Genomic DNA, 27479 nt, shown 5'->3' with positions numbered 1-27479 from the left:
TCCCTAAAATATGAGGCCATGAAGACCATCCCACCACTCTGCTTGTAAGTTGTCTCAAGCTACTGTTTTTTTCTAACACAGGATTTAGAAACTTAACTTTTAACCTCTCTGAGACTTAAGACATCCAATTTCCATACTAACTTGCTTGGAAATTAATGTAAAGCAATCTAGTTTTAGTACTGCAATCATGACCCATCTGTAAATTATGATACCTTTTGTGAACAATGAGTAGTGGGAACTGTTCAAAGCATAAAAATCTCTTGTAAGCCATGGAAATAAACAACAGGTTGAATTTAGGCCTTGGGGTACAGATCTATAGAGTGCACACTGAAGCACATGGCTATGATATGGTAAGAACTGGCATTTTGTCTCATAATCAAAGCTATTTCTGCTGAGAAGAACATCAAATTAATGACAAAATATTAGAAGGCTCAGCTAAACCACTGGACAATGACTAGGGCTGATCCTGTAGATATGCAGTTATACTAAAATGAGATGTTATAATTATAAGTAACCTAGTTTTGGTAGTTCATATGTACAGTCATAAATTGAAATATCATGACTTCTTTGATCTTAACATATCTGCCAAAGACATTCTGCAGAAGGTGTTCATGTTCTACCCTTTCTCGACTTGGTACATATATGTATATATAAGAGGTAGAATACACACACGTTTTAACAGTTGAAAGGTATTTCAGGCTAGCTTCCAGTTATGTGGTATGGCCTCGGAAAATTTTATTCAAATATCAATTTCAGAACCACACTACTGAGACCTGAGTTAGTTTTAAAGGACTTTGTGATGCATGATGCTTAGTGAAGCAATAGTCTCAGAGCTCATGAAACTCTAACTGGTTGACAGCAGGAGTTAAGAATAGAGATGATTCTTAGTGACAATAAGAAATTAAGAGTATGTCTGAGGATGACCTGAAAGAGTTAATGATCCATTTCACCACATAAGCGCATTTGTGAGAGCCCTTTCTGCTGCTGCTAAGATCTCCCGCAAGGCAGTGCAGGTATGCCATCACAAAAAGAGACACACAAAAAAAGAGAAGACATAGGCACTCACAATCATGCATGTTCATGGACTTTAAGCAAAGATGGTCCCATAGCTTAAATATAGCCAAAGATTCTGATTCCCCAACAGTTGGCCATGAATGATGGAAAATTCAGGATCATAATTGTCTGCTTGTTTTTAAAAGTCATTCTTTGGATTAGGATGAGGAGATACACCAGCCTCCTGAAAAGTAGCCTCTGTAGTCTTGGTCTGTATCTAGTGTTCCTGTTACAGTCAGGACAGTGAAGGAACTTAGTAGATGAACTGCTGACAAGTGGATTTATTGTATCTGTTTCATGAATTGACCACTTCTAACAAAGGGGAAGAGGGAAACTTAATTTGGCATGGCATGCATGCCTTATTCCACTGCTCTCTTTTGGTGCTGCCTGAAAGCTTATTTTGGTAGGTATTGTATCCCAGAAGGACACAGAACTAGAACTGGCGGGATATCAAAATACTTGCAAAATCAGCTTAATCAAACAAAATCAGCTGACCTGTGGAGATGTGAAATGCACATTTAGAAACACTTAGAGCTGAAATGCAGGTGAGGCTAAGTACAGGAATGCCAGAGTTATGTGAATACCTAACAACATGAATATCACCAATAAGGACATTTATAAATAACAGTGGCTTTTTTTAAAGTTACTCTGAATTTCAAAACCTCTAAAATGTTAAGTCAGGACTCCCAAATTCACTAAAGTATGGAACTAAGAATTGTTAATCTAATTTTTAATGCTGGGGAAACTGAGGCAGAGAGGTTCAGTGACTTACCCAAGGCCACAGAGGGAGTCACTGTCAGAGCCGGGATTAGAGCTCAGGAGTTTCTGGCTCCCAGTCCCAAGCTCAGACCAGTAGACCATGGCCTCAGGACATTTCCAGCTGGTCTTCAGTCTAAAAAAAAGTAAATTCTCAAGTATGTTACAAATATGTAACATATATATGTATATATTTATCTTTTTACCTTGAATGTAATGTTATGAATGAGAACACATTGCTCATAAGTCAGTGATGAGAAACAAACCAGTATATTTTATCTATTTTATCATACATATGTGTACGATAAAGCTTTGCAGAAAAATCTTGATTTAAATTGCAGCCAATACAAATAGGTATTGTATTTTTCAGGGTAAGGAACAAATTTCCTTTCCAACCCAGTCAGCATGTCATTTATATTAATGGTAGGGAATGCTAAGTTGCTCTGTGTGTAAGTAAACTCTATTAAGAAAGTCAGGTCCCTTGGTGAAGCTAGATCCTTAGTAAATTTTACCAGCTAAGCACTGAGCTCCATGTCAGAGTAATTACACCTTTTATCCACCGTGAGCTCTCTCTTAGCTTCTCCACATTCCTTAATTTCCCACTTCAGCTAATTTAGCAGTAAAATCACAAAGGTTTAAAAGGTTAGCTACCGAGAAACTGGCGCATGAATGTACTGTTAAGCTCCATGCATTGAAATCACATTATGTAGACGAAGGAATTAATTAAGTAACAATTAGGTAGTGATGGATCATTGGCAACATATACACACTTTGGTGCTAAAAATTAATCTCCCCTGTAAAACCAATACATTGTGTATCTTCTCATCTATACACTAGCAAGTTTTATACTTGAAATATAAAATAGACAGGCCTTTCAGCAACATCTTTTAAAAAAAAGGCATATCTCCTGGCACTACTTTAAAAAATCATGTAGTTTAATTTTTGATAAATAATTGGAAGAGTAATAAGGATAGCAAAGGGAGAACAAATTTTAAGGCAGGAAATTTTAAAGTGACTGTAAGAACATTTGTTATATGAAAGTACTTATATGTTGAAATAGCTAACAACTGTGTAGTATTCTCTTGTTATCTTCTTTTACAAGTTCCCATATTGTTTCCATGTATTGACAGTCATCCTCTTAATACATAGATTGGCAGTTAGCCCAGTCAGTTCTCAATTCTAAAAGCCTCTTAGCAGATGAAAAATCTTTGGTTCATTCACACCTTGTAGAAAGAACAACAGGGCAGAAGTGACATCCAGATCCATTTAGAATATACTTTGAGTCTGATTTTCCTTTGCCTTGCACCTTGTGTAATCTTTTATGGCTGTGCAAAGAGAGCACAAGATGGATATAAAACACTGCTACCCATGTGAGGACAGAATTTTGATTTGGTTGCATTATTTCCAGAAGTGATCACAAAAAGTGCTAGGCAGTTGAAAAATCTGGCTCTGCATAGAAAGTGTAAACAATTTTGACACAAAATATAAAGTAACAGCAGCCCTTTCTAAACAATTTACAGAAATTGTGCTTTTGCTCTGCAGCAATGGGTATTTTCATTTGCTGTTTGCTTGGAATTTTCATGGAGAAAATACTAAATGTTAAACTCATCTACAGAAAAGGAAACCTATTTCTTCCTTTTTTTGTTAGAAACTTATTTAACTATGAGTCCTAAAGTATATTCTCACATAAAAGGAAATTCATGTCCTACATAAGATCTCTACTTGTCCTACCTTTCTACGTGCTACTTTTAAGCTCAGTACTTAAAAGGTTGCACTTCTACACAACCTCCTGGAATCAATGCAAAAGCTGGTATTATCACAACAGCTGGTCTCAGTTCATCCAAGTTCAGTACTGTTCTGGTTTTAGTATGGGTGGCAAATTATTGTTTCAGCATTTACCAAACAGTGATATCTCTGCTATATGATCTACTACCTCTATGATAACACAAGACCAACTACCAAAAATATCTTTAAGATGCAAGCTATATCATCAGGAAAGGCCTGCAAATATAAAATTAACATATGTGCGTAAATAAAATTTAGTTAAAAATCTAAGGACCTAACCTGGCTATTGCTGGAGATGTGGTCAAGAATTATTTCTACTTAATAACAATGTAAAGTAACTAATTCAATATGTCTGGGCATTTATTTCCCCATACTACCTGGTGGTTAATTTAATTTTCTTGCCCTTCCCAGCACACTTAAATACTATGCTAGGCCTGGTAACTCATGTATGTTGATTAAGAGCTGAAATAGAAATTATTTGACTGCATTAGCAGCTGTTGGTCTGAGAGAATTGCTACAGTAAATAGTGTCTCATGGTTTTGGTTAGAAATTTTTTTCTCTTTTAATCACAGTCATGCATTTGATGGAGTCATCCTAAGACATAGTTTCCAAATCTACTACTATTGTCCAAAACTTACCCTTCAACCAAGTGGCTAAAGAACCTTTTTTTTTTTTTTTTAATTCGTAATATGTTATTAATACTGTATTATAGCTTAGAGTTTCTTGTGGGTTTTTGTTCTTTTTTTTTTCTCTCTCCCCCTTCTGCATTCAGTGCTTCTATAAGTATTCTGAGTTGCTAGTCTGGCTTGACTGAAAAGTACTGTGTGTTTGTTGTGTGTCTGCATGTGTGATACCAACTGTTGAAAACTGCTTGATGTTAGATGAGGGCTTATGCTCAGAGCTGTTCTACAGTTGGCTCTCTGGCAGAATCTCTCCTCACCAATGACAATGATGTATCTGTGTGGGGAGTCTGTTTTATAATACTACACTTGCCATGGCCTTAATTTTACCGATGGGGCACGATTATGATTTCATTTACATTAATCAAATTCATGAGTCATTCTATTCATGTCAATAGCATTAAAGAGCTATACACACAAGTAAGAGTTCAGAATCAGGCTTCTGGTGTTTAATCTGAAAGCATATCTGAATCACTTCATTAAAGACAAAAACTGAAGGATAGATCCTGTGCTTACTTTGCATTACTCAGTCATGCCATTAGCATAAAACATCAAATAAAGAACTAAAATGATGGCTGGCAACTTGTCACAGTACATGGGTTTTCCGTTTACCTCAGATACAGAAAAAAAACCCTAAATTAACAAGATTTAAGACTATATTTCAAGTATGACAAAGCTACCATATTAGATCTCCTTGCCCTTGAAAGCTGGCATTCATGTTAAAAAAGCAATTTCCTTCCATTGTTTTTTTATGTCACTTTTACATTACTTGAATGCAAAAGATTTAAAGGTAAACCATATCTAAGTAAGGCCTCAGAGACTGAGTTAAGTTTTATAGTCCTGTCCATAATGAACAATATATCTGGTAAATATAGAAGAATCAAAACAGAGACAATTCATAAAATTTGTTTTGTAGCTCATAAAGCACAATCAAATCTTCCTTCTTTTTAAAAAGTGAAAATTACATTAATTTTCCAAAATACATGCATTCTAAAACAATAAAAGGTTTTATACTGCTATCTGTCTCCTGCTCAGACAGAGAAATTGTGCAGGGGATGATGGGTCTTAATTTAGTCCTCACTGATAAGTACTTTTAAGACTAAATATTCTTGAAATTGCACTTATTTAAATTACACTCAAGTTCCCTGTAAACCTAAAAAAAGATTATAAGGAGGGGAAATAATTTCAAGAGGTTTAGCAAGCTATCAGAAAATTGCTCTATTATATCTCTTCAGATTTTTTCCATTTTTTAAGTCAAAGAATTACTGGCATTTGAGATCATTTTCTAGAAATCTGTTTGATATATTACAGGCCATAGAAACTATTACTGTCATATATACTTTCAGCTTCACTAAAAGCACATGCCCCAAGACACCCAATCAGAGAACTGAGGGGTTTATCAACAAACCAGGACTAAAAGAAAACTGGAAGAAGGGATCTTTTGCTATGTTTTCTGTAGGTCTCACTGAAAACTAAAGATCTGTGCAATTTGCTTTTCCAGTATAGTGGGAATAGCAAAAATATGTTCTCTGGAACTCCCAGTGAAAGCTTTCTTTTTGCCTTGCTAGACCATTGTTCAGTTTTACATCCTATGTTACCTCAGCATAAGAAAATTCATGTAAAAGGAAGCAATAGGATACTGTCTTCAGGCTGGATACAAATGTTAGCTAAACCACTGGTGCCTTTTAAGAAAACCTTGATATGATTTCCACTCTTAGTAACCATTGGAATGACACAATTTCCTTTGTTATTCTTTCCAATCTTATCCTTTGTGATAACTTTGCTTTGTATTTCAACATGCACACTTGGGCATACAGATTAATTATAAGGCAACAGGCTTTACATAACTGTGCTGAAAAACAATTAAAGTCTCATTTTTTGTTTTGCAATAAACTAAAGTGAATGGAAAAATTAAAGAAGTATAGAATCGAGAAGTGACCTACCGTGGTTGTCTTTATCCGTCCTCCTGGTTGCGTACAGGTCCAGCCTGATTTATTGATTAGCAAATCACAGCCTTCTCCTTCTAAACATGGAAGCATTTCACACCACTGTTTTGTTTTGATAATTCGTGCTATGGAACAGAAAAGGAAGAAGAAAAAACAAAACCAAAAACAATTGGCAGGAGAATTCATATTTCACTTATCTCTAAACACTTTCTCATTTGAGTTGTCTATTTTCATCATCTGATAATTCAGCAATAGGTTATCATGTAGACAGCTCTAGGCAATTTACAAACTTATTTACAACACCTGCTGTGCCAACAAATTTCATTTCAAACTTAAAAGCCAGCAATAAAACAAAAGACAGCTCTATTACTGAACAAAAGAACATAGAAACTAGCTATTTTTCCTATTTCATGCTCCTTCCAATCAAGGAAACATTGCTGGAAGGGCTAACAATTGAAGCCTTACTGTCCTAAGTAATCATTACGGTAGCCTAAAAGTGACCCACAACCAGGATCCATTGTGTTAGACTCTCCTTAAACCTGAACAGACACTCCTTATCCTGATGTGCTCACAGTGTAAATAGACGTGGTACATACAGTGTAAAGAGAAAAGCTATAATAAACAGTTAAAGGGGTCAACATAATCACAGCAGTTGTGAAACTCCATGATGCTAGCAATGGTAGGGGTATAGTTAGGGGCAGAAACTAGGAACATAAGGCAGAGTGGTGTTGAAGGAAGCAAAGGTTAAGAAATCATGGACAAGGCAATAATAAGCAGGACAAGACAGGTATAAACACCCTACTTCAAGGAAAAAGAAGTCTAGTTAGGAAGGTCCTTAACTGAAAGATGGTGTGATATGTGTTTTATGTCTCCTTTTAATGCTTGTGTCTCTGGCAAGCTGGATCTGCAAAATTTCCTCAAAATCACACACAGCAAGTAGTCTGGAACAACAGAGCTCTAGCTGCAATAAAGCAGCTATAGAGCAGCAAAAGTAGCTATAGTAGTTTAAGTAGCAAAGGAGTTATAGGGAGAAATTTTTCTTCAAGCAGGGAGAAAAGGAGCTTTAATACTTGTAGATTTCCTTCTGGACTATAATACTACTTCTTTTGAGTTTACCTGTGTAGTACTACTTCTTTTGAGTTCACCTTTGTAGTATCTGAGTTCCCTCCCATAGAATAGTAAACAATATTAGTAACATCTAGTATTTTGTTATTCTTTCACTCTCCCCCGGCAGACAAAATTGTAGACTGAGGTGTTTGGGATGTTTTTCATAAAATACTTATATGGCAATACACACCCTTGCAGAGTGCCATATACTCATGCTAAACAAGGTAAAGTCCCCTAAACTAACTTTTGCTTAGACTGTAAGGCTCACAATATGTATATCTTCAGTTCCTTCAGAGATCATCTCATCAATCCTTGGCTGGACTACAAGAAAGCTTCACCACTTCAATTTGTACATAAGTGTCCTAGGACTCAAGGCCAGACCTTGTTCCACATACAGAGACACAGACCATGCCTCCCTCTGTGTTGATGTGGGGCACTAATACATACAAAATGCCTTCAATAGTCATAAGTCCACCGAAAAGAGGACTACAGGAGAAAGACTTGGCAAGATAAGGGTACAAGAAGCTTGTACTGCACCAAATTAACCTGGGGTCCAAGGAGATTAAAATGTATATCTATCCCAGTGGGAGCTGCAGCTTTATGCTCACCCGAATGTGTGATTCAGCCTGAATTTCTCTGTTTGGAATTACTAAGAATACAATTCCCAGTGCCACTGGATCATGGCAAGAAATAGAAGTGCAATTTAAAGTCTTTTAATAGAATCCTTTCCAATATTTTGACATGAAACAACTTGTGTCCTCAGTTCCGGTACAATTGTAGGTAAGGTCTAGCAATATAACAAACACTGATTTCTTTCAGTGGAAGCTCAATTTGAAATTCATATTAAGGTTTTCATCATAAAAAACACTTCAGGTCCAAAACATCTACATAGGAATTTGTACTGTTCATTAGGCAATATATATCTCACTGGTAGAATGATTCCGAAATGATTTTCACAACTACAATTTTTTGAAGTGAATCCACTAAGTTTTTATGCACATAATACACAGAAATCTGGATTGTGCTTGGGCTCCATAGGTACTGCTCTACTGATAACTGGATATCAGTCTTTGAGACTAACATCTCCTCTGTAACAGATAATAGCCTCATCCTTTCTCAGTGAAGGTATGCATTCAGTTGCAGGCTTAACAGAAAAAGCTCAGTAAAACATTAACTCAAACCTCACCCATTTGCATGCATATCTTTCGCAGTTCACATATCAAAATGGCTATTTCTATCAATGTTTCAAGAATATGAAGGATCATTGAAAGACTGAATAGTCAGTTAAACTCAGAAATATGTACTAGATTGCCTTTACTGTCTCAGCTGGGAGGTTTTTCTGGAAACATAATTTGAATTAATCCTCAAAAAAAAAAAAAAGTATCTCCTCTGTGAATTACTCTCAGTGTTTGCTTGCTTGCTATCTCAGAATGCAGTTACCGGTATTATCACAAATATATGGGGTCCTTGCTCTGGATATTGGCTATATCTGCACAAATTTAGGACACACCAAGAATATTTTACAGAACATAAAATCTTCAACATTTCTGTGTTAAGTACACAGACCAGCTCATGCATTTAGGCCTTGAGAATCAGAACAACTGCTTTTGCAGGGACAAGCTACTCAGTTCATACGGTTTAAAAGAAAAGTAGTATCAAAATGGTTTATTAATCTATTTATGACACATAGCCAGTAGTAGTGTGGATCAATACCAGTAACAGAAAAACGTAAACCATAGTACTAAACATTAAATGTTCATTAACACTTGAAAATTCCCGAATACATCCTCAGAAGTAATCCCAAACATGTGTAGCATCCCTGTGTCCCCTCAGCTCCCCACACTTGTCTCCCCACCCTGCTTCTCCCTGGGGTCTCTTCCCCATTACAGGCTCTCACTTTCCTTTAATTTTGCTTCCCCATCTGCCTGTCGCTTTGCTTCAGGAGCCTCACCAACACACAGTTTCTCTCACACCATGGCAAAAGAGAGGTTCTGTTCCTGTCTGCAAAACTACATCTATTTTTGCATTTTCACTTTTCAGTTTGCCCATTATATCAGAGTGAAGCTAAACTGTAATGTAGGGAGGGAGCAAAGTGTACAATGATTTCTATCAGCATAGTATCAAAGAATTTTCATCAGTAATTGAAACTGAGTTACACTAGTCAAAGCAAAGGAATACGGTGTATTTCCTGAGGCATTGTAGCTGCTTTTTTACTGTGTATATTCACTAGGGGTGAAATTCAGCCCTCTGCAGACAAGAGAGCAAAAAGCCTATCAGATTCTTCAAATCCACTCCGAGCTCCATTATAAAGAATTAAGTGGCACTTAAATGATACATAGGCTTTGTGCAGACCTTCTGCAAAGAACTGAATTTCAGCTTAAGAATCTGTGCTGACAGTACTCTGTATCTCCTAAGAAGGGCTGTGCCCCTTCACTTAAACTGAAGTTAATAGGAACTGACAGTGCTCAGCATATGGTAGAATTGCTTTCCCAGGTAATGCCATTTGAACTGGAGAACAAATAGAGTCCATCCAAGAGTTTTTCGGACAGTTTTGAGGTGTTGGCGGCAAGAAGAGGTTGTATCAACATAATGTCAAGCTATTCACCAAAGTGATCTTAACTGTTTCGTAAGACAGAGCAATTTGCAATGGATTTCCAGTTATTAGTAAAAAAAGTTTCCATTCATGATCAGTATGGTCCAATTCAAGACTGCTCAACTGAGTAGTGCTTCAGAACACCACAAATTGCTTTCTGCTAAATACTGCAACTAGGTAAGTTTTGTTACTAAGCTTCTCACCTGTCAACATTATATACATATTTTCTATAGAAAATCAGCTTTACTTCTATACTTCCTTTTCCCACATTCATTCTACACTCAGGGAATTATCAATTGCTGCATCTCTAGTCAATCTTTTAGCTGAAAATCATCACCTTTTTATGATAGCAAAAAACTGAGATAAATCTAGTTCAGCAGCAGTAAATGCAAAAGCTTACAGCCATATAAAATCTGGTAGATTAAAACACTCAGATTGTTACAATTCATTGTATTTTTTTATTTTTTTAATGTTGCAAAATGAACTTGGAAATAATATAAAAAGGTACTTTTTTTTTGTAACTGAATAAGTATATTGATTAAAACAGCATTTGGATACAGAGACTTATGACTTCAGAATACATCATGCTGCTATGCATAAAAGGTAGTGTGCAAAGTGAATATTTAAAAATTATAAGCAAAACCATGATGCACGAGTCTAACTAAAGTAAAGAAAAAAACAACCAACCAACCAACAAAAAAAACCGACCCAAAAGACAGCTTAGTTGATGTTTATCAGTCAATTCCAGATGCCTGAAGTAGTAAATAGAAGACTCATTGTAGTAGGGAGTACAGAAAATTTCCCCCAAGCAGAATATACCATTTTGAAACATACTCCTTAAATGAGAGTTGTACTTCTTACAGACTGATGTTCTCCTTCACATTATTTTTTTTCAATGATAATTTGTAGCACTTCATGCAGGATGTAACGTATGCATTGGAGAAAATATTTCCTTTTTGACCTTCATATATTATTTCACTGTTGTTGTCCTTGACCTTTGAAGAAAGGTGATTGGCATAGCTGATTCCCAAGGTTCAGAAATGCCCTAGGATTAATCACTTTAGAAGGTCACACAGGAATTTGTTGCAGAACTGGAAACAAAACCTCTAAATTCTTAGTGGTCACTAGACTGGAGACTTTTCTGTGCCACCTTTTCCTTCAGAGAAACTGTACATTGCAGTCATGAACTGTCCTTAGAGCAGCAATTTGACTGTAATAGTGTATAAGCCCCAAACGTCAATCTGTTCTACTATACAACAAGGAAACATTACAAACCTTGGATAACTTTTACACCAGTCATTCTGCTTCACTTAAAAAAATGGAGGCAGTGCTAATTCACAAAGAGTTAGCTTGTCTCAATTATTTATAGAGTATCTAGACTGAAGACTATCCAGTTCTAAGAACAGCAATATAGCAATGTCTAGACACCCATTTTATCACGTAGCTCTTGCTGTCAAGATTGGGAGGGATGCTTGAGCTGAGGTTGAGAAATATATAGGAAAAAGTGATCTCCTGTGGTCTACAGGAAAGCTACAAATTGAGACTAGGAGACTAGATCAAGAGTAAAAGACTGATTGACAGGGCAGAGGCTTTTCCTACAGCTCATCCCAGTCATGGTTCCACTGAGGGATAAATCTTATTGCAACCCCTGGGTTGAGAAAACATCTTCAATGTTCCCCTATATCCCAAAAAAGAATGAAAATCTGGGTTTATCAGAAATGGTGCTGATTGCATCATGCACAATATGTATTTAGGAGGCGCAGGATAATATCCAGGAGGTGATCTCCAAATTATGCAGTCATCATTATCATCCAAAACTAGGACTCCCTAAGGGGCACTCCTGCCAGTTACATGAATGGTCTCTACAAATTTAGCTGAAAAAGCCGGCATAAAAAGTTGTTGGATTAAGCCTAGTGAATATGGGAAGCTACTTAGTAAACCACAGTAGCAAAACTACTTAAAACAAGTAAAACTAAGCTTTTAAACTAATGCATTTAGCAAGGCACCCAGGTATCTCTTCAGTTTTAAGAGGTACCTAATGTTCTGCTGAATCTTCATAAGACTATAAAATAAATACATACTGACAGCTTAAAAACAATTAAACAAACAAAAGCTGAAGTAGAATCCAGATTCTAAGAGCACTCTCATGAAATTCAACAGCTCTTATGTTCCTTCCTGTTTATGTCTTACAAATAGAAGAATTTCCTCATTATGATGCCCTGAACGATAAATAAATAAAAAAACCAATGAAAAGCACACGGGTAAAAACACCAGAACACGATACCTGACTTTCTGTAGTGTAGAAAAAACCCATGTGTTTATCTGGCCTCTCTCTTTTCAGTTCTTTGAAAACCTTAATACTATGTGATTCAGTGATATAGTGATAGATTCGTCTACATCCAGATGTTCAAATACTTGTATGACAGAAACATTATCCTAAAACAGAAAATGTCCTAAAAATCAGCTTCACAGTCAACTCATGTCTGTTTCCATTTTATTTTTCAAGGGCCAGTTTTCTTCTGTTTGTAATTGCTCTCATTTGAGATTGCAATATGTATCTGCATTTGTTCTCAACCCTTTAGCCTTTCACTGACAATTACTACAATTGCTTACATGGAAAAATAATGTACCAAATATAACACATATTTTTCAACTCCTTATAATGCAGTCTAACAGAAACAGAAAAAAAAATCACTTTAGAATCATTTACTAAACCTCACAGGGTCACAGCAAGCATTCTGACAGTTATAATAAATGATAAATACAGACAAAACCTACATGTTGAATTTTATTCAGGTACAATACATGTGTTTGCAGACTCTTCTAAATGGTTTTTTTCTAATTATATATTAAAATGCCAATTAAGAGTTGGACGTGATGATCCTTGTGGTTACCTTCCAACTCAGAATATTCTGTGATTCTTTCTATGAGTTTAAATAGGCAAGCTGGCCCACAACTTTGCCCAGAATTTCAGTACTTGTCTGAATATCCACAGATGTACATTTTCAATGATTTTCAATCTGAGAATGATCTAGTGCTACATTGTCTGTGGGTAGTTAGCACTTGCTGCCTAACAAGAGATGCTAATTGAGCACCTACCCCTAGAGAAAGCCTTTGTCAGGACTCAGTGTCTTCTGTTTCTGTCCTCTGCTGTTCTGCTCTGCTGTATTCAATTAGTGTGCTGGAAGCAAAGTAAAAATTACTAAAAATCTGATCAGTGCTATGCCAGCAATGAACCCTTCAGAAATCAGGTTTTCATCACATTTCACTTTGCTGCCAGCATACTGAGAAGAGCAAATTTAACTGGAGAGAGATGGCAATTTCAGACCTGAAGTAGAGAATTTGAAGACAATACTAAAGAATGGAGACAAGAAGGGTTATAATGAGAAGTAACAGGAAAACAGATAATACAAAAAATATATAAAGCAAGAAAGGAAGGAAAAAGAGGAAAGCCCAAAGCTATATGTAGTAGCTACTGAGGCTGATGGGTAAGGTCAAAAACTTGAGTAACTTGTTAAGTAGAGTCAGCAGGACAATGTAGGTAAGTGAAGGCAAATGACCAGAATGGTTTGGGCGGTTTTTTCCCTGAAGTACATCAGTTTCAGTTCTCCTGATGATCTGAGCAGAGTATGCAGTGGAGGACCAGATTTACTGCAGTTGAAAGTAGAACCAGATATTCATATGTTATGCAGAGAAGGCTGGGAAGCTGTGGAAGAGGGAGAAGGACCTCAAGAACTCCTAGCTATGAAACGTGAACATATCAACGTAACCACAGCAAAGCAAGAATTTAAAGGAGGAAGTCACAGTAAGAATTAAACATGCTCTAGGTTACACGGTAGAGAGTTTTCAGTGAAATGGAAAGTAGCTGGGAATAAAAGATTATGAGGTTGGAGTGAAGGAAGGGTGGCAGCAACTTTACAAAAGCAACCTTACAAAAAGTGTCTGACCACAGAGTGTACCTCAGAGTGTAAATACCCATGGATATGGGTGACAAAGAATTCTGGACACTTCACCCTGTCTGCAGCTTTGCATGTGATTGCACAGCATCTGATTTGTGCTCACAAAACACATGCCAAAATGATAGCCATGGATCATGGTCCCTTCTTGGGATTCTAGCTGTGGAAAGCTCATGTGCCCAGACTTATGAGGTACCTTTAGTGAACTCTGCACATACTTAGTCAGGCAAATATAAAAAGAAAGAAAAAGCAAAAAAGAAAAATAAAACAAGAAGCACTCTTCATTTGACAAGTGCTTTTTCATGGACAAAGCAGTGAGAATCAGAATGTGAAACTCCATGTGCTTTAGGATAGAAATACCTTAGTCTTTAATCTTTCAACAGCTATTTCTGGGAATTTTAGTTAATGTTCTCCATATGTATTTAAAGGACAAGCATAGAGTTGAGTGGTTATGCTGTGGCCCTCATTGCTTTTGGTGCTTTCCAAGTCCAGTGTCAGTATGTGTATTGCTGCTGTGACATGGTGGTGACATTTTAATGTCCACTAAAAGAGATAATAATTCAGCTGTTCTCGAGTACAACAAGCTTCCTTTGTCAACATCCAGAGCAATGGGAAACTCTGCTCTCCTTTTGTCACGTATGTAAGAACAGAACATGCAAGCAAATTGAGTTAAAATGAGCGTGATGACTAGCACGGACACAGACTAACAGCTGCCATTATGAGAACAATTTTAAATATTAGAAAAGGAAACTCAGCAATGAAGCTGCACTTATTTCATACCCAAAGTGATTTCCCCCTATTCCACAACTAGATGCTGTGTTACAGTAAACTGTATGCTCTTTGGGGTAAGCCTGTGACTTTCTGCTTTCATCAGATATTAAAAATAAGCTACAATTATGCTGGGGATTTTGACACAAATCAATGCTACAAGAATGAAGATCAAGGAAGTAATTAATAAAATGAGTGAAACAGGTGAAAACAAAGAAGGGAAACATCTTTATGGTTTTACCTTTCACAGCGAAAATACAATTAATATAACCACTTGGGATTCTTTTGAAACTTGTGTCAGTGCCCCAGGAAACTCGCCATAGTGAACTATGATGTTGACCTTCAGATAGCTTGGAAACTGGCCTTTCCTTATGATTTCTGCTTTCATTAGCCAGTGTTTGACCAACAGAGGAATAAATGTGTTTAAATACAGTAAAGATGTTAGTTTATATAACATGCACTGAATTGATACACTGTCCATGGGAAATCCTGTTACAGGTGGATATGTTATATCTCAACTGCACAGTTAGTCACACATCTTGTCAGACATCAGTTTGACATCATGACTGTATAGAACACAATTTTTGACTGACAGTTCAGATAATTTTTTAAAGGCAGCTTTTCATATATACATAAATATTAGTGCTTTGTTTCCCAAAATTAAATGAATTGAAACATTTTTCCTAATTTTGTACTTAATTTGGGCAAAAACTTAGCAAAGCTTTCTCTGTATATACATTGTAAAATGTATATATTTTGTAAAAATAAAACAAATACTGCCTTATATTTACATAAGGCTTCTATTTTTAATTTATTTTTAAAATATTGCACATAAAATCATGAGACAGATACCTTACAAAGACAAATACAATACATTTTCAAAACAGCTATTGCGTGGACATTTTTACCTTGGGCACCTAATGCATAGAAAAATTAATTTTCAAATATTCATCAGATTCTACTTCATAAAAATTCTTAAGATATTTTATGCATTAAACACAATGCAGTTCAGAAAGAGCTCTATATCAGAAATAGTCACTGATTAGAAGGAATAGTCTTTCTTGACCTAACAGGCAATATTTTATTTATTGGAACACATCCAGCAAATTTATGAACAGCCACAAAAGATATTGTAAAAGCCAATAGTCTCCCTGTCTTCTTCACTATCAGAAAATCTAATTTGAAATTTTCAAATTTATTTCTGGGAAATCAGACTAGAAGGACTGGCAATAAGGTGAAAAAGCAGGAGATGCTGCCTCTCTCCCACGCCAGGCAATAGCTCGCATGCTATGATCACTGTGTTTGCAAGCAGGAGTCTTATCCCCTGTCAAAAGCTGCACGGTGTAGGTTGGTTGGGGCCAAAGGACATAGTAAAAGCACAGACAGTATACTCTGATTTATTTTTTTAAACCATAAATTCTGAAAATTAGGTGCCATAGGCACTTGTGTATCTCCAGCAACTGCTCCAATTGTAAAAATCCAGACCACCAGGCATAAAGTAGTTGATAAGGTCAGGATACAGAGACAAAGCTAATTTTTTGCATTGCACTCCTTTACAGGAAACAGGACAGTTATACATTTTAGGGAGAGAACCAATAAGTTAAATTAATCAGATCTGATCTTCAGCTTTATGAAGGCCATAAAGTTTATTCAGCAATTTCTGTCATAGTCTGAAGAATTTCTGGTTGAAATATAACAACTTTTAGAAAGACATCCAGTACTGATTTTCAGAGAATGCTCACATTTCTACAAACTCTTAAGGTAGTTTATACAATTCAATGGTAGTTCTATAGATTTTTAGTATTATTTCTATAGGATTCCTATTTAACTTTCATAGGAGTATACTCATCTTCCCTTATTAAATCCCAAATGACTCAATGGTCTACCGTCAGCTACAATAAGGCCACATCGATAACAAAACACTGGGTGTTCCTAAAGGTTAATCATCTAACTTTTATATCACCTATTCTTGCCTTTTCTTTTTTTTTTTTTTTTTTTTTTTTTTTTTGTACATTGAAAAGCTTAAGCGAAATAAAACAAACTAAACATCAACACTGGACACACACAGGAGTTTGAAATCCCACAAATTTAACTTGGTCCTGACTGTAACCTTAACCTGCTGATGGAAGCAGGTTAGAATACTCCATCTGCAAAAATGTAATTGTTTTCTTTTAACAGTAACTGTCTGCAAAGAGCTTTCTCAACCGACTCTTGTTTTTTTTAGAGCATTGGGGAAGCCTTATTGGAAATATCTACATTGTGTAACAATACAAACGGTACATGTTCACAGTCCTGACTCAGGCAAAACTGGCAATGGGTTTCTTGAGGGTTCCTCTGAATAAAGCACTGATTGCCTGAGTCTGCAGCTTGGAAATAGCCCCTTGCAGATTAAGAAACAACAACTGTTAGTTCTCTATGCTTCTCTTAAGTACAATACCGAACTATTTAAGTGTTCATTTAGACTCAACATTTTAAACATATTAAAAAAAAATCTTTAAGAGGTCTTCCCAGGGAAACTCCACAAATTTTCTATACTTTCACATAGCAAAATGGCCCTTTAAATTATCCCTGGAAGCATAATTATGTAATAAGGCATGTATATATGTATTTACGCATTTACTGTATTAGAAATAAAAGTTGCTATTAACACTTCACTGCAATATTTTACTCTTGTCAGCAGGATACTGTTTAACCACTGTAGTTTTATGTGAATAACAGAAATAATTTGTATTAAATTGTACGACAATTCGCACACTTTCTACTGTTGAATTGAAAAAAACACTTTCATAATTTCATATGTGTAGAGCCTATTTACATATTTATTAATTCCTCTGTTCAAGAACAGAAATACATATATATTAGTAAACATAAGATTATTCAGATATCTTATGCCATAATGACATAACATATATGCATACTGTGTATCCTAAAATAATCTGCAAATTCCTAAATTTTAGCTAGCCAAAAGCTAGATGTCAAAAGGTAGATATTTTTAACTGCACGTTACAAAGATTTATAAAGTCACCAACTTAGACATATACACCAAATATTCAAGATAGGGGAGAATATTTTTACGAAAACAGGCATATGGGCTGATAGTACGGAGACTGGTAATTTCTACCAGGTGGATTAGCAGGCACTTCAGCTTGCTGAAAGTTAATGCCTCAGAGCACGTGTGACAGAGACACAACACACACACATTTAAATTTGTCAGCAAATTCTTCAGCAGTTTTACTGTGATATAATTTTTTTTCCTTTTTTTTACAAATTTGTAGTGGACTCTACAGCTTCAGTGTCCTGTTTATTATGTGTATGGTCTTGACTACTTGAATCTGTGCAACCCATTCAAAAACAGACTGCAAAATGCCAAAGACTTTCTTTCACTTCCAGTCCTGCTCAAGTTTTCTTTGAGGCACTGCTCATCTGAATCATTGCCTGTTTCTTGCTTACAAAACATTCATATTCAAAGCATCATCAGCACAATAGCAATTAACAAAGAGCCTTTTATGCCAACATGCTACAACTTCATCTCATACACCCTTTACAGGAAAAAGGTCTTTTCTCTTCTTTCCAGTATCAGTGAAGCACTCATGTCATGTGAAAAGAATGCTCCCTTTCAGTGCAGAGGGGACATGACTGTGCCTTATGTGAATCTACTCTATGTACAAGGGGAGGACTAGGTGACCTAAAAGGTCTTTCTCATCTCTAACCTCTATGAAAGTTCACAGTATCGGGAATTGCATATTAACAAGCAGATGCAGGATTTTGTGTGGAAATGGCACAGTGTTTCCACAAGATGACGTTTTTTCTTAATTTTTATCTGCTATAAAGCATAGGAAAAATATTTTTAGGTTTGCCACAAGTATAATCAACAAAAAACAGAGAGGACAGTGATTAGCCTTGAGCAGTCATTCCCAAAATATTGCTAACATCGAGCAGTAAGTGAGAAGTGGGGAGAATCTGCAGCTAGAAATTGGTGGATTTTATTGCCAATACTATATTAAGTTGCCACATAGGCACTAAGACAAGTATTGAGGTTTCCCATGAAGCAAGACTTTTTTTATAGCATGCTGTAGATGCAACGATCATATTAATTAGAGAGGAAGAAGAGAAAGTGGAAATGTTTTATACTTCCTCCTAATAATAATTTATAGGCAATTCCACAAGGAAAAAAAAGTGAGTAGCACAGCGTTGGTCAAAAAGAACAGAATACAAACGCATTTGCAATAATGGCATATAAGCAATATCAAAGCATTTTACAGTAATATAGAGATGAGAATCTAACTGCCCCAAAAACATGTTCAATATCAGATAGTCACAATATTTCCAAATACTAACTACACAGCCCTGATACATGTTAATAAACTTGATCACTCCGTAACAGCTGTAACATTGTTTAGAATGTGTTACCCCGAGTTCCCACTAACACAACACACACTAGTAAAACAAGAAACAAAAAAGAAACAACCCCTCAAAGGCTCTTGTGTGCCTTTATTTCACACTGAATAAGCAGGCACAGTACAGCCTGCTGCTAAGCTTTTCCTTACCAGTTGGTCAAAACATGGATAGACTCTTGGTTACAGCTCCTAATGTGCTGATTAACTGACCCAGAATAACAAAGGCTAAGGGTAAGCAACACAGAAATTACTATACAGGATCAGACCTGAATCAGTCTAGTTTAACATCCTCCCTCTGTGAGTAGCCAGCCGCCTCTATTCTTATATGTTTTAGTAAGAACTGTTCCAAGAAGAAATAACTTAATATGCTCAGATTTGTTTCTCCACATTTTCTCAGTTACTGATTTACAAGCTGTTGATTGAGGGGCAAAGGGTGGAAATTCTACATCTCTGAGGAACAATTAGCTCTGTTCTTGATTCCCTGAGGTGTACCGTAAGCCATAATACCATAAATTAACCCAGGAAGAATTTACCATAATAGAAAAAATATTCATACATTTGTGTTTAAAAGTGCCTCTTTTTTTTTTCTTTTTTAAGGATCTTCCATTGCCGATTTGAGGGCAAAAAAATATAATTTGTTTCCATTATAATACAGAAAGCATTGTGTATGCATCACACATTAATCACAGAAGAAATTAAGGACAGAGAAAAACAAATATGATAAATCACATATCCTTTTGCCGAGATATAATACAGCATCAGGCCTGTATACCTCATTAACTACTGTGTTTGCTATCAACACTTCACAAAAATGTGTGAACATATAGCTGCATCATGAAGCTGTTAAAAAAGAAAACTGTCTTTAATTTTTTCTGCTTTGCCTTCCTCTATATATCAGATGCAAATCATCCATACTGTATACCTTTCCTTGCTTAAAATATAAAAATTTCCTTTATGATAGAATCTGAAAGGTCTCCTATTCACAGACAATACTGCCTGTCTGAGAAGGGGTATGTCATACCTACATCACACTATTTCCCCACCACCCTGATATGAAATCTTTCATGAATAAGCTTGAGTTCCTAATACACTTTCTGTTCCATTCAGCTTCTTACACAGCACTCAGCCGTGCTGGACCCAAGTGTCTCTCTGTAGGATATGAGCAACGTGACTCTCATTTATCATGTGCACTCTCACTCCCCAGGGCAAGAAGTGCATGCGGTGAATGTTTTGTTCAACATTTTGTTGCTGCTCTTTTTCTTAATGCACATACACATATAACTTAAGGAAAGCAAGTCAGTGAAACAAATCCTGCACTTAGAGTGGAAGGTGCTGAGTCTTATCCTTAGTTCTTTGAAAAATTTATTTCAGTTGAAGTTAGGTCATTGACTGCTTTCCTTAGCTCAGCCACACGCCAAATGAGGCTGCTGAATGCGCTCTCATTCCTGCCTTCTCTTATAAATAAATACGCTTAATTATATTAACTTCATAACACTTCTACAAACATCTATCCTCTCTTCCATAGCTCTCAAAATATCTCTCAAATTAAAAAATCACATTGATCTCTTGAAATTCCTAAATATACAACATGTTTTGGGCATCATTCTTCAGGAGAAAGATTGTGACTGCTCTCATCAGCCTCTCTGGCAACCACCCTTAATACTGACAATTTTAAACACAAACACACATTTATTCTAATAAAGCAAAGTGTTAACACCTGGAACATGAAAACAGAGTTATTAAAAAAATTCTGGATGTTAAAATCCACCTTTGTACTGACTTACTCCATTATCTTACATATTTGGGGTACTAGTGGTCTACCTTATTATTTAATGGAGAGGAACTTCCTTAAGGAAATCTATTAATTTTTTTTTTTTTTGATTCTGTTGATGAAAAGCAAAACAAAACAAGCAAAAAAAAATCCAAAAAAAACCCCAAAACACTACAAAAATGAGAAATTGTTTCTCCTCAGCAGAGTCTCTGATAATCTCACTCACACCCTTTAGTATGGTCTTTCACTTTTATTGCTATAGTTTCATATATTTTTTCTACAGATCATGCATACAGATCACAACAAATATTCACGCATTTAAGTACATGAGCAGTATATTTATCCTAAAAAATGTGTAGCCTCTACCTTGTCCCAACAGCTTCATAGGGACAATATACATTAAATGAATGTCGAGATAGCAATTCTGGCATTTATAACATCTCCTAAGCCAGCACCACCTTTCTTCCCTGTTTGTGAATGTGAGAATCTCTTGCTTTCACAGCTGTTTGTGAAACTGGAGTCTGGAACTGAGAAAATCCTCCAGATACTATGACTATGCTGTCACTAAGTTTCTTTAAGTTACGGTATAAAATGTAAATATGACTTAACATTTCCTAGTGATGAAGGCACTGGAAAACAAGTCTGCTTGTTTGTCTTGCAGTGAAGTATGTTGCCAAAGATACATTTCATTGGAAGATTTTTTCAAACCCTTCAGGATTCATGCTTCAGTCCAAGACAGTACAACTAGCTGCAGTCTTAGACAGTAAGCTAAATAAGTGACCTGTCATTACAAAAATAACTTATTAAAACAGTGGACCAGGAATAACCTTGAAAAGGGATTTTGAAAAATGATTATTAAGATCATGTAAACAGAAATGTCTGAATATAGCAGCGGATAAAAATAAAACTTGGTTACGAAAAATTTCACATTTTTACTGAGTCTGATTTAACATCAAAGGCTTAGCAGAAATGCAATTCTCAATGACTATCCCTGAGTAAGAATCATTGAAGCATAATTCCAAACTTCCCAACAAGAATTTTTAAGATCTCTGCATTTATATTCCTCGTGACTTCTTTTAGCAAGCTACTAGTACAAGATGCAACTTAAATGGCTATTATTACCAATAGAAAGAGTATTTGTGCCTTTTTTTCAACTGATATAAACCAGAGTAATTCCACTGAACAAAAGAAATCCATTTACCTTAATGCTAAATCTGGAACTGCTTGTGTTTATTAAGTATTGAGATTTTCATTCACTAAGATTTTATGTTTATACATACATGTATCCTACAATTAAAAAAAATATAGTTATTCTCAGAAACTAGAAAATTCAAAATCTGTATTACTTGAGAGAAAATGTAAGCCTGTAGTTCTCATCTTAGCTACAACAGTTGTTCCTAATACAGCAAAGTAGAAATCAATTGCACACAAAACTCTGTAAATTATCTCAATCATTAAAATGTGTAACCTTAACTAAGTTAAGAAACAAAAGAAAAAGAAAAAAGGTTTTATATATGGAAATACAAAAGCAGTACAAGTTGAGTAAAAAAATATGAAACTGGAAAACACAAGAGCTGTTAATTTTTTTTTATGGATGACAGACTGTAAGACCAACAAGATTCATTGTAATTCTATATTCTGACCTCCTGTACAATGTTACCCAGAGGAATTCTCTGCATTCATCACTTTACCCACCAAGCTAGCAGTAGCTGTCATAGAATGAGAGGGCTGTTTTGGAAAACAAACAGAAAATCCTGAGTTTAAAATTTTCAAGCCACAACTTCAGTGACATATCCCAAAGGACAATGGCAATTTCTTGTAGAAAAATCCTGTGCTTCTTTTGCATTTTTTTAAAGTCAAAGTCACAACATTGGAGCCTCAAACTCTGCTCTGCAGAGTTAGGGCTGGAAGAGGCCTCAGGAGATTTCTAGTTTTCTTAACTCTTAATCAATGTCTTGTTCAGCACAAACTGAAGCTTTACACACTAAAGCATGTTACTTTCATCATCACCAAGACTGTTCTCTGAACTTTTTTCAATTTTTCAATATCTTTCTTGAATTATGAACCTAAGAACCTGGCATACTAGTATATTAAAATCTTCCCTATGTCCCAAATGTGTAACAATGGGTTTTCCTATATTCACCCGAGCTTTTTCAGGCTTTTGTCTGTAACATATTCACCTTTATGAGCATTGTCCATCTTCCAGATCTTTTATTTCAGCATATGTACTAGATCTGCTTGAGCCGGATTTAATTTTCTTCATAGGAGTTGGCATGGTGCTGTACTTTAGGCTTGTTACAAGAACAGTGTTGGTAACACATTAGTGATTTAGTTACTGCTGACCAGTGCTTGCACAGCATCAAGGCTTCCTCTGCTTTTCGCTCTGTCCTTCCACAGTGAGCAGGCTGGGGATGCGCAAGAGGTGTGAGGTGACATGGCAAGGACAGCTGATCCAAACTGACCAAAAGGATATTGCATGTCATATAATGTCACTCTCATCAATAAAGAACAGGGAGTAGTTTTTCCAAGGCAGACATGCTGGCTAGGCATTGATCTGCTAGTGGGAGGTGGTGAAAAACTGTCTTTGCTTTGTTCCCTCCTCCTCTTTCCATCACTTAATAAACTGTCTTTATCTTGACTCTCAAGTTTTTCTTACTTTTACTCTTCTGCCCCCTATCCTCTTACAGAGGCTGAGGAGTGGGGGCCAGTGAGCAAGCAGATGGTGGGTGCTTAAGTTACCGGTAGCAATTAACCCAATGCAGCATATTAAAAGATACAGCTCACATGGGTACATACACTGTACCATCTGACAATGCCCCCAAAGCATTCATGAATAATTGCCAGTCTTGGAATATTTTGAAAAAAAAAAAAATTGATCTGGGTAGTCTTTACAGCAATTTCCACTGCATACTTTCTGGATCACTCCATGCTCAGAAGTTACTTCCTAGAGCTGCTTGAGTTCATGGAGGCATAATCTTCCAGTGTGATGCAGCAGATCCCACACAACTATCTTTCCATATCATTCTTCCATCTCATCATGACTTGACATATGGTTTATCTTTTCAGGGGCTGGGTGTAGTAAAAAGCTTACTTGTAAGAGCCTAACACTGAATGAGACTGCACAGGAAAAGCACTACATGTGCAGCCACAATCCAAGCCACAGCTATAAGAAGTGCCCATAATGATCACTAAGAATAGAGAAACCTCACACCTTCCAGCACTTGGGTTCTACAAATGCTTCACTTAGCTTCTATAAATGCTAGTCTTGGGCTCTTGCCCTGACATTGTAGGTTGAGAGCTGAAGTGGGGGTTTCCCAGGCAACTCAAATCTGTCTAGCAACCACCCATGTAAGCACGCATTACAAGGTCATCACAGTATGTTTGCTATTTCCCATGGCATCATCTTGTTCCTTGGCAGCTACAGAAGACAGATGCATATGGTGCCTGTTCAACCTTGGCTCCTGGTGCCAGCAACCAGAAGCCAGCTGGACCTGCAATGCAAACTTTTGACAGACAGCAGTACTGACCAATGCCTATACAACACAGAGTAGAGAAAATCTGTAACAGAAAAGGTCCTTATTTGGTTCATACATTAGATGCCCTGTGGCCCCCCTGCCCAGTGCTGTGTGGTCTGCCAGTGGACACAGGAAAACCATAGCACAAATCAGGTATTCAGAGGGGCGTGTCAGAGAGAGCTTGATGCATCCAGGACAGCTAGTGGAGGGGAATGTTCTGGAAAGGCTGTTTCGAAGTTGCACCAATGTCATTGTGGGATATCTGTCACTCCTAAAAGCTTTCCTTTGCAGAATGCAGTGACTGAGGTCATCTTAAGCGGGAATGGAAGTAGCTACTTTAGCATGTAGTGACTCTGCAAGGGTCACATGAAGTTATCTAACACAGGATGGGTGAAGACATTACAACTACTGTAGCCATTGTGGGGTTTTTTACCTGCTTTTAGTTTGTCAATCATCCAGAAACACCATAAGTGACTTCAGATTTTCTTCCAAGTTAAGAAGAGAGAATATTAGGCTCTAAAGATTAAAAGATAGTTTTCCAATAAAAATACAGCTGTTTGATGAGATCTTCCATTTATATTTACTTACTAGGACCTGCTAATTAATTGCTTTTTTTCACTTATTACATTGAATGATTATTTTTAATTGTACACTGTTCTTGCTTGTCTCCAATTTTGTTTTCATAGAGGAATTACATTACATTAACACTAGTACCATTATTACACAAAAATGTAATCAATTTTGGAAAAAAATAGGTGGGGAGCAGTGTATGAGCTAAAAACCAGCAATTTAAACTAGTCCAAAAGATCTGCAAATTGAACTCACCCCATTATCTTTATTTTTGGTACACAGATTGAAGCAAATATGCTTCCCCACACCTTTACAGAATAATTTTCATGTTTCTTTCCAGTGCAACGAGTATTTAGAAACTTAAAAAAGATGACAGAATTTCAGAGAGACTGTATGGGAGCCACTCAGAATAATGACTGACACAAGTGGTCTTTTGATGTGTTAGAGATACAGGCATGGCTTCACCTAGAATTACCTTTTCACCTATTGGAATTAAGTATCTAAATTTGTACAAGACATTCCAATGTTTGTCCCAAGCTGCCACTAGATAATCAAACGAAAATAACCAAACTCAACCTCCACTCCCATGAATACTTTTGACCTGTCCCTGGTCACCTTCCATACTTCCTAGACTTTCTAAGCACCACATTCATATTCAGAGATGAGAGTCTTCTACCTGGGTATTCTATAATTACAAGGAAGAAGGAATTTACTACTACTGTTTCCAAATAAAACAGTTCCATATACTACTGTAAAAAAGTATTTCATTGCTATCATCTTCACCTAATATGATGTTTTCTTTTTCGATAATTCTAGACATAAAAAAGACAAAGTTTATGAATGTAAAGAGCTGCTATAATTAGAACTATTAGATAAACTATGAGAGAGACATTGAGTTAATTCAGTAGCTGAGATAGCATTTATAGTGAAAGCATAATTTGTTAAAGAAAAAAAAAACCCTGAAAGTAAAGATTGTTTGATCATATTAAGTAGCCAAATACCATTGTTTACATACTCACAAAGGAAACTATTTTATCTGTCATTCATTTCTGTGATACATGCAAGAAATATAATTCAAAGCAACAAACACATAAAAATGCCTTCCATCTCACTTAACAGGTGCCTTAAATAGAAGATTCCATAAATGACAAATAACTGTTTTACATAGACTCAAACAGATCAGTCTGTGCAATTTTTCTCAAGCAGTCTCTGAAAAGAAACCTTTGAGAAAATCTCAGATTACCAAAAGGATTTGATTTTTTTATTGTTCAATATAATTTTACTTTCAAATTAGGCAACACAATCCTTTTTAAAACAGTGAAGTAATAATTTATCTCATCATCTGACATCAAAACAAAGCTCCGGGGAAGTTTTCAAGGAAAGATACACAATTTTAGCATAGCAGGCTCATACTAGTTTGGAAAACAAAACACTAGTACGAAAACAAAGGGAAAAGGCCAAAACTCAAGGTCCCATGTAGAAAAATCTACTTTCCATTAAATATTTTGCATTTATTTTGATTATAAATGAATGAAAAGTTTTAAATTGCGTTAATAATTTGGAATGCATAAAAAAAAAATATCATTGACCTACTGCATGACCAAGAGACTGGAATATTGATGAAATATTGATGCCTATTTAGATAAAACAGAATGTGCTTCTAGGTTTGAGGCAACTAAGCTGTTAGCAGGATCCTTTTTCAGTTGACTGCTGAAGGCTGCTTACCCGTTATGAATTATACTGGTATTCTGGCAGTTTTACTCCACTCATAGCTCCTTTAAAAGAATTGAACAGTAAAGTAATATTCTAGAATGCACTTCACCATCTGACTTTACTGCACTAGGACTTCATATCTACATAGCCTCAGCTACCTCCACTCAAATCAATGCTTTGACTTTTGATCAATTTAGAAAGTAAATCAGAGCAGAAAGTGCCATTTGGCTTGGGTAATAGTGTTGTGCAGTCATAGGGTGGCTCCAGGATTTCATGACCTGCACAGCTTCCACTTTGGTTTTAAATTAAAGGGAACTTTGATACAAAAAGCTCCAATTGTGCTATGTTCCACCTACTTGAAGTGATACCACAGCTAGTATCAACAGAGAGGCTTAACCTAAATTCCTTCTAGTTTAAAGAAATCTAAGTGTCAATACATTGCTTTTAATGGGAACTTCCTGCTCTATGGGACCGAAATCAACCAGATCCTTGAAGTAGAATTACCTTTGTCTCCCTTGTCTTCTTGAAGAGAGCACATCAAATGACACTTTACTTTCATTCCCTAAAGGTATAGTTTAACAGAATAATAAAAACCCCTGGGGAAAAAAAAAAAAAACAACCAAAAAACAAACAAAACAAAAAACCAAACAAAAACACACCAAAAAACCCCCACAACTGAAAAACCTCTTAAAACACAAAAGTCTGAACTGCTGTGTGAAATTTGAGATGCTTGTAAATAAATCTATCCCTGTTCACTGTTCTTAGAGTGAAGTGACCTTTCTTCTAGTTCTCCTTTTCAGTGCAATAACTTAAATGAGTTTTTACCTTGACAAGCTGGAGAGATCAGCTGACAGGAACCTCACAAAGTT

The 27479-nt window shown here is 36.1% G+C and overlaps 1 protein-coding gene across 1 annotated transcript in view; it reads right to left on the bottom strand.

Annotated features, from left to right (window-relative positions):
• Nucleotides 1–27479, bottom strand: part of LOC120324191 (chemokine-like protein TAFA-5) — a gene marked incomplete at its 5' end in the record, with an annotated part of 396730 nt that overhangs the window by 286256 nt on the left and 82995 nt on the right. Inside the window, one exon of the mRNA XM_039385947.1 lies at nt 6218–6345. Coding sequence (XP_039241881.1) covers nt 6218–6345 — 128 coding nt within the window. The remainder of the gene's footprint in view (nt 1–6217; nt 6346–27479) is intronic.

The sequence above is a fragment of the Pipra filicauda genome, unplaced genomic scaffold (genome assembly GCF_003945595.2).
Source record: "Pipra filicauda isolate LSUMZ 115617 unplaced genomic scaffold, ASM394559v2 scaffold452_size532124_pilon, whole genome shotgun sequence".
Lineage (NCBI taxonomy): Eukaryota > Metazoa > Chordata > Aves > Passeriformes > Pipridae > Pipra > Pipra filicauda.
The sequence above is the reverse complement of the archived record's forward strand: the minus strand, read 5'-3'. Positions and strand labels throughout refer to the sequence as shown.